At 40.7% G+C, this 9,504-nt stretch overlaps 2 protein-coding genes across 7 annotated transcripts; one reads left to right on the top strand and one right to left on the bottom strand.

The window, feature by feature from the left end:
* The first annotated feature begins 300 nt into the window (after positions 1 to 300).
* Positions 301 to 5,402, top strand: LOC126618546 (transcription factor EMB1444-like). The gene is made up of 11 exons (XM_050286646.1): positions 301 to 461; positions 881 to 1,018; positions 1,386 to 1,592; positions 1,926 to 2,019; positions 2,131 to 2,172; positions 2,282 to 2,341; positions 2,559 to 3,734; positions 3,822 to 3,923; positions 4,293 to 4,433; positions 4,524 to 4,649; positions 5,106 to 5,402. Exons 2-11 carry the CDS (start codon positions 921 to 923, stop codon positions 5,193 to 5,195), a joined length of 2,136 nt encoding a protein of 711 aa, XP_050142603.1. The 5' UTR covers positions 301 to 461; positions 881 to 920; the 3' UTR covers positions 5,196 to 5,402.
* On the bottom strand, positions 5,297 to 9,096 carry LOC126618547 (ultraviolet-B receptor UVR8-like). Of its 6 annotated transcripts, none has more exons than XM_050286648.1 (11): positions 8,649 to 9,093; positions 8,468 to 8,541; positions 8,290 to 8,371; positions 7,510 to 7,641; positions 7,183 to 7,419; positions 6,806 to 7,027; positions 6,502 to 6,545; positions 6,133 to 6,315; positions 5,911 to 6,001; positions 5,769 to 5,812; positions 5,297 to 5,666 (listed from the first exon to the last, which is right to left on the bottom strand). In XM_050286648.1, the coding sequence occupies exons 1-11, from the start codon at positions 8,860 to 8,862 to the stop codon at positions 5,511 to 5,513; spliced, it is 1,479 nt and encodes a 492-aa protein (XP_050142605.1). In that variant the 5' UTR covers positions 8,863 to 9,093; the 3' UTR covers positions 5,297 to 5,510. The 6 variants fall into 6 exon arrangements, 5 of the variants coding, with proteins under 5 accessions (XP_050142605.1, XP_050142604.1, XP_050142606.1 ...); XM_050286647.1 differs by having other exon boundaries at positions 8,290 to 8,374; positions 8,649 to 9,091; XM_050286649.1 differs by having other exon boundaries at positions 6,806 to 7,021; positions 8,290 to 8,374; positions 8,649 to 9,090.
* Between the last annotated feature and the right edge of the window lie 408 nt (positions 9,097 to 9,504).

Below are 9,504 nucleotides of genomic sequence, written 5' to 3'. Positions count from 1 at the left end.
AAAAGATTCCCACAATCCCTACAAAGAAAATAAAAAAAGAATTCTCATTTTATCACGAAATACGACCCTGTAAAACAAAAGGTCGTTAATAACCATTAACAGGACTAGCAGACAGTGGCCCCCACATCCCATAGAAAAACAAATTTGTGGGTCCCCAAACCCACTCCCTCTCCCTCCAACCGAGTTATAGAATCCGACTTTGGACACGTTTGAAATCCGCCATAAAAATAAATAAAAAATAAAAAAAATATAAAAAAACGTGACCGTTTCACCGGTGGCTGCATATTGTATAAGAAAAGCATACAAGCCGTTGTTGTTTCGTTTATGTTGCGTTTGGACATTCGGAGCTTCTGCACTTCGGGAGCGCGACAAAGAAGAAGAAGGCCCAACCAAACACTCAATACACAGAGAGAAATGGAAGCCACCGAATACGAACTCGATCAGCATCTTCGTTTCTAGAGGTAACTGCTTTCTCAGTTTTCTTGCAGTAGCTGATCGAATTTTCATGAAAGGATCCTAAGAATTGTGTGTTTGTTTGTATGTGTGGCAGCGATTTTAATTCGAATTAATCGAAACAGAGTTATGAACTGCTTATTTGAATCGGTCGAACGAGTAGAGGCAGAGCTTCTTATCGATTATCGATTTGTTTAATTGCTTTTTCGTTTAAGTGCTTTTTGATTACGCTGGTTAGTAGCTGAGAGAGAGAGCGAGCGGGTTAGTGTTTAGTGATGGAATTGTTTTCGACCGGTCCACCGATTAAACGAAGAGCTGGATTGCGGATTAAACAGGCGGGTCGGGCTTCGTATCGGGGCAGCTAGATAAGGTGTTTGTTTGTTTTTGCGTGCTTTTTCTAGAAGTGATTGATTGATTTTGTTACTAGTTGTTGTATTTGAGAGACTTTTGAGGAAGTTGAGAAGATAATGGGGACTACTGCTCTGAGGCAGTTGCTGAATAACCTCTGCAGCAATTCGCCTTGGAATTATGCGGTGTTTTGGAAGCTCAAGCACCAGAGTGATTTGTAAGCTTCTTTTCTCTTCTTTTATCCCGTTTTCGCTATGAATTATAGTAGAAAATTTTAATCTGTTTATCCGTCTTTAGAATTCGGAAAGTAATTAATTAGTTAGTCAAAATGCTTTTGCGATTTTAGTTTTGATGATGATCTTGCTGCTTCCTTGGTGTACTATATGCATTCTGTTTGATTCGAATCACGTTAAGATACGAAACATATTTATAAATGCATAGAGAGGTTTCAACATTTGTATGTTATTAGGAATTTAGGATTGACATCCTAATGGACTTTCTGTGCCGGGGTTATTGTGTATCTCACCTATATCAAATCTATAGTGACGATCTTCTTTATGATACTGGTCTTCTTGTTGTCTAAGGATTTTGTTGTGGGAGGATGGGTACTGTCATCACCCAAAGCCAAGAGAAGCTGTGGAACATGCATCGGATGATATTTATTTCAGCAACGCAAATCAGATGCTTTTTAAAGGTTTTGCAACAAGTATACATGATGGTGGATCTACAGGATATCCAATTGGACTAGCAGTGGCTGACATGTCATATCTTCAGCACACATTTGGAAAAGGGTACAATCTTGTTCTTGACTCTAGTCTTGTTGTGTGCCTCCGTTGACTCTCCAAAAAAGTCTGTACATGTGTTTTACAAGAAATATATGCAAATATATAAGTAACCAAAGAAATTTCAGCGGAGGTGCAAAATTTCCATTAGTCTTACAGTTGTTGTTCGCGTAAACTCTTTGTCTACACACATTAATGACCACCACTTATAAAAACTGGCGCTATTTGCAAATGTTTTGTTCTTGAAAGATATCAGCAAGCCGCACAATGTGTTTAATTTTAAGTTTCTCAAAATCGTAGGGAATGAAAAATGGTTCACTGTGGATTTGAATAATTTCTCAGGGTTGTTGGTGAGGTGGCATGTACAGGAAACTATAGCTGGGTATTCCTTGACAATCTGTGCACCAGAGAGTCTGGCTCTAAGTTAGTTCCTGAGGTAAATCTTATTCTAACAAGCTGATGTAAATTCTTAGCGATCTTCGTATACAGTTGGTAAAATTTCTTCTAGTAGTGAACAGTATATCTAAATAAGAATATATTTTCTCAGTGTCCAGATGAATGGATTCTTCAGTTTTCATCGGGTATCAAGGTAACTTGTATGTCAGCACATACTAGCCCACACTTGTGACTTTAATTCCTCAAGTTTCGCATGTTTGTGATGGATGGAAATCTGAGTACATATTTGATTTCTCATTCAGACAATTTTACTTGTACCTGTGCTTCCATATGGAGTTTTGCAACTTGGCTCATTGGAGACGGTTCGTGCTCATTCTGAACTCATTCTAGATAAGCAATTTATGTCATGTAACCCTTGTCATTATAGTGTCGTAGCTTATAGCTTACAAGTTTATGTCCTTTCCCCTTTCCAGATCTTAGGGAGCATGTGCTTCTCAGTCTGAATTCTCTGTCTGTGTCCCATGTACATCGATTTGTATTCTTCTTATTTATCCCTTTCTCTTTTTATCAAGATTTCAGGTTGCTGAAGATCCAACAGTGGTTGCTTTTGTGAAAGATAGATTCAATGACATTCACAATGGTGTGGGGAAAACTGTACCTTACCGTCAAGCTCAATCGTCATGGTCACAATCATCAAATTTAATGGAGACCACATTTGAGCCATCAGGTGTTACCATTAACCCACTGAAAGTTGAAAAGTCAGAAGATGTTGATAACATCAGATATAATAACCTATTGTCGACATTGGGGCACTTTTTGCCAACTGCTGAAGATTCACTTCTAGAGACCGGAACAGATCAGCCAGAAGTTCTAAAGAGTAGAGACGAAAGTGTGACTGGTGTTCCACCAATTTATCACAGTGGAGAATCAAGTCCACTCAGTCAGTCGATAGATACCAGCTTGCTGGGTATGATGGAAAGTCAGATGTTTGGGTTGTCTTGTCTGGAGGAAGAACTCCTAGCCTATTCTCAATTTGGTGGTTACAATTTGGAAGTGTTTGGAGAATCCATGAGCGATTTCACTTCTTACCCTGTTGGAGGTGTAGCTGAACTGTTCGAAGACGTTAATGCTAAAGATACAAATTACAACATGGTGAATAATTTCTTTAGCTTTCCTGAAAATTGTGAACTACACAAAGCACTTGGAACACTTCCGCAGAGGCAGACTGACGAAAATTTATGGGATCCATCCATTGGCATTGATGATACGTGTAGCAGCTCTAGTTTGCAGAAAGATCTCGCTAGCCGTATTGAGCCATCATGGTTTTCCAAAGGAAGTGATGCTGAGAACCTCGTGAAAGCGTTTGCAGCCAAAGATGAAACCTCATCCAGCCAATCAGACAATATTAAATCATCTATCACCTCATCAAGTCAATTTCCTGCTTCTTTTAAACAATTGAAATTTGAAGCGTGTGCCCCAATAGGAAGTGGTTCGGTGACATGGAACCAGTCATCTGCTTTACTTGCCAGGGGTGCTACTCCAGCTTCTTTCACAGACATGATGAGCACTTTGGTTGACGAAGAGCAGCAGGGCAAAGGGTACAAATCTGTGAAGCCTAAAAGGGAACAAAAGTTATCCGGTGGCACTGCAAGGAAGACCAAGATTGGCAATAGCCCGAAGCTAAGACCAAGAGATAGACAACTGATTCAAGATCGTGTCAAGGAGCTGCGGGAACTTGTCCCAAATGGTGCCAAGGTGAATATCCTTTTTGTATTTGTTGTAGGCAATACAGAATTGATTATTTTTCTCTAGCTTAATGTGCTTTGTATGCGGTGAATTCAGTGCAGCATTGATGGCCTTTTAGACCGAACCATAAAACACATGCAGTTTTTAAGAAACATGACTGATCAAGCTGAAAAACTGAAGTGCTACACACAGCAAGAGGTATGCAATGTTTATTTCAAGTAACGCTCCTTCGTGCTGCAGAGCTTCCATTAATTGCCATCTGATTTTCCAGACAGTTTTCGATCTACTTTGTAGGTTGAAGAACAAAAGCATCCATAAATTAGAAATTTTGGAACAACTTGACCTCTTTGCATGAAATAAGTAGAATGAATATATCAATGAATAGCTGCCACCACAAGCACTATGACTCTCTTAGACAAAAAACACTTATGTAACAGTATCCTGGACTCGTAAAGCTTTTTTAATCTGCAAAGCCATTTTATAGTTCTGAATCCAGCTGGTGGCGTTGATGTTGAAGACAAACGCACTAATCACAAGTTTCTAACCAAATCCTTGATGCTTTTTCAGGCACCTCGTTCCAATAACATGAGCGAAGCCACAAGTGGCTGTGAAAATGGGACAAGCAGGGCTTTTGAAGTTGGAAGCGAACACCAGATTTGCCCCATTGTGGTAGAAGATCTTGAACACTCGGGACACATTCTCATAGAGGTCTGTTGCGTGTCCTCGTCTTTGTTAATTTTCTGAACGCAAAGCTTCATAGCAGAAACGTTTCATCCAAATCTTCTATAACTACTGCAGATGCTATGTGATGAACATGGACTTTTCTTAGACATAGCCCAAGCTATCCGACGGTTGGAACTGACTATCTTGAAGGGTGTCATGGAAACTCGCTCAAGCAACATGTGGGCACACTTTGTTGTTGAGGTATACTGTCTCTACAATAATTCCATATAGCAAAAAGGCCGAAGTATGGTTTTGGTCGTATCATATAGTTTCGGTGAAGTTCCACTTTGGTCCATGTAGTTTCAGTTTTCGCAGTTTTAAGAACATGGTTTACTAGTTGCAATTTAAGAACAATTACTCAATTTGGTCAAAATTTTCAACGAAAATAGCACGTTTCGGGTAATGCGGGGTGTTTTACTCGTGTAAAACACCCTATTTACTCTCACATTTGTCTATGATGTGCTAATTGTGTTGAAAGGGTTGTGGAATTTTGCCCTTGAATTGTTGCAATTAGTAACTACAGATACCAAATGCGAAAAAGGAAACTACATAGACCAACAGTTGTTCGGAAACTAGGAAGACGAAAATCGTAATTTAGTTGAAAGAAGGCCGTAATTGTCGCTGTTCTAAATGTTATGTTGGCTTGAATATGCCCAGGCTCCATTGGGTTTTCACAGAATGGATGTGTTTTGGCCGCTGCTGCATCTTCTGCAACGCAGAAGAAGTTCAATATCAAGCAGGATATGATGCGCCTCCATTTGCATCCAAGAAAAGCGGGTAAGCCGTCAAATATTGTGCTTCGAAACCACATGACGACGACGAGACCTAGGAGACATCACCATCAATCCTCATCAGAAGACTGTAAATTATCAGTACAAGTACTTCATTGTCTGTGTACAAACTAAGATTTCTATGCAATTTGATGAAAACCAGCATCTTAAAAACTAGAAAGAATGGAACACATGCCCGTACGGCTCCGCGAATGCGCGCATAGAAATAATGTACACATGATACAAGCCTAAGTATGCACCTAATAACACAGGCTAGTTGAAGTTGGTCATCCTAACAAGTCATTCCTTTTCTATCGTCATCATCAAATGGGTCTCTTTCGGCTAGAAGTAGCGTATGCCACCAGCCACATGCAATATTTTTCGGTAGGCAACCTTCTATAGAAACTTGAGAAGGAATGTTCCTATCCACGGAATCGCCCAGGCCAAGCTGCATACAACCGGGAATGGAAAAGTTCGTTAAAAGTTAAAAAAGATCGTTCAAGAATATACGTTTGTGGCTCAAAGATTTTGATCATGTTAATTAGTATACCTGGCCATACTTGTTCCACCCCCAACTAAATAAGTGGCCGTCTTCTGCAGCCGAAATAACAAAGGGAATGATCAAATTAAAAGATTTGAGAATTATCAGCAATTAGTGCGAGTATCAACGCTTTTGAGTTTCATTTGCTTACCTGTTAGAATGACACTATGTCGGGCGCCGCAGGAGGCTACTTTTGCATGTTTGCTTCCCAAACCTGGAAAATCCAATATCTTAGGTAGAGTCTGAAGCAACAAGAACATGATTTAGTTAATTTATACGAGGAAATAAAATGCATGCATACAGCAACAAGATGGGCCAAGTTAAGATCAGAAAGCTGAAAAAGGAACCTAGACGGAGAGAGTGTTGAGCTTACCTCAGCCTCGTCGCCACCTGTTCCCAACTGTCCAAACTGATTCCCACCAAAAGCATGTACACGACCATCATCAGATATACATAGAGTATGCCATAGTCCGGCAGCGATGTTTTTCACTTTAGTACCGGATAATGAATTCAGATAACTTGGTCTTAACTGATCATTTGTATTCCCTTGCCCACACTGGATCAAAACGTGAAAAGAAAAGAAATGCCACAGATAAATAACAAGAACGAAGAAAAGAAAATGTGATTCAATTGAAAATGTAATCAGTAGAGCTCCTAATTATAACAGTGTGTAAGAAGAGCAAACAATTTACTCAGTGCAGGACAACATGGCATTAGACCTTGACTAGCATAGCAAGCTCACCTGTCCATAGAGCCCCCAGCCAAACGTAAGCAGTGCTCCAGCATCTGTAAATTGAAAGATCATTTGTAAAGGTAAAGAAGTGAATACAAATGAACTGGTCACACAAAAGTGGATGTCTTCGTCAAATTAACAGGACCCATAGAACAACCAAGAACAATCCGGCATTTTGCATGGATCCAAAGGTAATTAAGGATGGGAAGCAAATAAGTAGGATTATATTAACGCGTACAACCTACAAACGCAGTCTATTAACCAGCTCTTCATTCTCTGGTTACAAGCTCTATACGATCCCTTAAATGCTGACCTGTTATTACTGCACTGTGCCGGCCTCCACAAGCAATCTCCTTCACACAACTTCCAGGAACCTTTGAACCTTGAGATACCACTGAAGACCTATCCTTCCCAGAAGTAGATGGCTCAATACAGGGTATGACATGAGGAGAAGAAACCATCTTTACCCTGGTACCCAAACCTAGCTGTCCTTCGCCTCCATAGCCCCAACCCCACACCTGTCCCATATCTGAAACTTCGGTTAAAATTATGATGCATCAGGAGTCTTGCGTTACATCAAAAATCTTCCATAGCTTCGTACATCCTACAAACCTACAAAACTATATGGTGTGACCACAAAGAAAAGCAACTGCCCTGAGAGTCTTAAATATAAACCCGAAACATTATTACCTGTTAATGCTAAAGTGTGGCGTCCGCCAGCTGCAACAGTAGTGATTCTCACTCCAGGACCCAGAGTTACAAGACAAGGAGACTGAGTGAAGAATTCTTCACTACCTGTTGAACTTTCAGATTCAGGTTTAGCAGACGAAATCTTCCTTCGCTTTGCAATGTCCTCTCCGGCCCTTTTGCTGCCAAGATTAGATACTGTCCCACTAGTCAGATTGAAGCCTTGAGGCACCAAGTTTACTGTATTAAATAATAAGGTCTTAATCACATTGATCTAGTACAATTTAGAAGGTGCATGTTTTTCCAGATATACCCAGGTTACAGAAATACCTTGTTCAACTAGTAATGAACTTTGATTACCGGTAGTATCCCTTTGAAGGCGTCCCACCATACCCAGATCACCGATAAGATTCCCAGAGGGGACACACTCTTTCCAACCCCAAGTGTATAATTCACCATTCACTGTAGTATGTACATTGACCAATAACCACAATTAGTTCACATTCTGCTCCTAAACAAGGGGACCCGTTTGATAACCATTTTGTTTTTAGCTTTTTTAGTTTTCATTTTTCTTGTAGATATAGAGGGGAAATACATGAGAGAAATGAATGATGTAGAGGAGAGGAGGAAGTACAGTGTGAGAGACATAGAAAAAATGTACAAGAAAAGGAATACAAATTGAAAACTAAATACCAAAGTCTACTTTAAGTTGTTTTCGCTATACAAATTTTGTTTTCATTTATTCTTCTTTATTTCTTCCCCTCCCTCTCACCACCCTACTTCATATCTCCTTTCTCCCTAACTTTCTTCATATCTCAGGTGCAAAAAATGGACTAAAAATTAAAAACGAAATAGTCATCAAACAGGCCCTAGATTATCCATATTTTTTCATGTTATCAAACTCAGATCAAAGAATTACCGCAGTGTTTCACACGTGTTGCCTAAATGCAGCTAGTGCTAAGAAACACTAGTAATCCACACATCGGCCAACTAACCAATTTACACATAAATCATTTCATTTCAAACACAAATTTAAGTACTGAATTATGAATATTCATTCCATTATTTTCACAATCCAAACGGTCACCAGAAATCCGGGCAAAAACCTACCCGTAACAGAAACGCAATGGGCCCAACCGGCAGCAGCCTTGAGTATTGAAGCCTCATTTGGGAGACGATAAGGCTCCGGGGCCTCCTTAACAAACGTGCAGCAACATAAACGCAAAAATTAATTCCAAACAATTCGAATTTCGAAAACATTTCAGCAATTAGAAGATCGTTGCATTACCCCGTGCTTCCCTGAAACGACGTAGCTCTGCCCCCCGTCGTCGGTCGACCCCCATGTCATCAACTTCCCACACTCTAATCAGAACCATCATCCAAACAAATTGTAAAAAAGGATTTACAAACTGAACATGCAATTAAGCATTAATCACTTGTTTTAAAGATTGAGAATTGGAGAACCAAACCTGAGATGGCCATGGCGAATCCACAACCGCCGCCGCAGACGTCCTTCCACGAATCCCCACCGTCCATCCGATTCGGGAACTGCACCGGCGTCAGAGACAGTGTCGGAGACTTCTCCGACGATACTCCGGGAAGATATCCCCACATATACACCAGAGCTTCTCCCCGCTCCTCCGTTTTCGTCGAGCCTCCTCTTCCTCCTTCATTGCAGTCCATCGCCGATCCAAAACGACCTCGTTTTCTCGTGTAACAAATCTGAGAACAAAATATCTCTCTCTCTCTCTCTCTCTCTCTCTCTACTTTCTCTCTCTAGCGAAAGCTTCAGTGGGAAAGTTACAGCGAGACCGGAGAAGAAAGCAAAAGGACTGAGGGAGACATGAGATCGAGGCGTATCATTTACCGGGACGCACCTTGCGCCACGTCCGATGCCACGTGGAGCGATTTGGACCCCGAGTGCAGATTACCATTTTTTAAGCCACCAGTGTGCTGGAACATTCTCGAAGAGGGAGTTGTCGAGGAGGTCTGGTTGGTCACCACCTGTGTGGTGGGCCCTGTGCTGGTTCGCATATATATATATATATATATATATATATATATATATATATATATATATATTAATCTTTGTCCGATTTGAAATATAGCTCCGATTTAGAATAATAACGGTGCAAGCTGCGTGGAAAGAGATCTAACGTTGGATCCAAATATTTATAACCGACGGTCAGAAAAGTGCCACAACGTCGGGGATCTAATCAAGTTGTGTTAGAGGGTGGGAACCCCCTTACCCAATGAGGACCGGATTGGGGCACGAAGTCAGGTAAGGGGGCGCGGGATGAGAAATTTTTTTCAATGTGATCGGTA

Source organism: Malus sylvestris, chromosome 4 (assembly GCF_916048215.2).
Source record: "Malus sylvestris chromosome 4, drMalSylv7.2, whole genome shotgun sequence".
NCBI lineage: Eukaryota > Viridiplantae > Streptophyta > Magnoliopsida > Rosales > Rosaceae > Malus > Malus sylvestris.
The sequence above is the reverse complement of the archived record's forward strand: the minus strand, read 5'-3'. Positions and strand labels throughout refer to the sequence as shown.

Bases quoted from the DNA above. Each gene is read 5' to 3' on its own strand.
- LOC126618546 (XM_050286646.1), top strand. From the start codon at position 921: ATGGGGACTACTGCTCTGAGGCAGTTGCTGAATAACCTCTGCAGCAAT. The intron at 2,020-2,130 runs GTAAATCTTATT...ATATTTTCTCAG, and splicing joins GCTCTAAGTTAGTTCCTGAG to TGTCCAGATGAATGGATTCT. The intron at 4,434-4,523 runs GTCTGTTGCGTG...TAACTACTGCAG, and splicing joins CGGGACACATTCTCATAGAG to ATGCTATGTGATGAACATGG.
- LOC126618547 (XM_050286647.1), bottom strand. From the start codon at position 8,862: ATGGACTGCAATGAAGGAGGAAGAGGAGGCTCGACGAAAACGGAGGAG. The intron at 8,542-8,648 runs GTTTGGTTCTCC...GGTTCTGATTAG, and splicing joins ATTCGCCATGGCCATCTCAG to AGTGTGGGAAGTTGATGACA. The intron at 6,316-6,501 runs GTGAGCTTGCTA...GTTTTGATCCAG, and splicing joins GCTGGGGGCTCTATGGACAG to TGTGGGCAAGGGAATACAAA.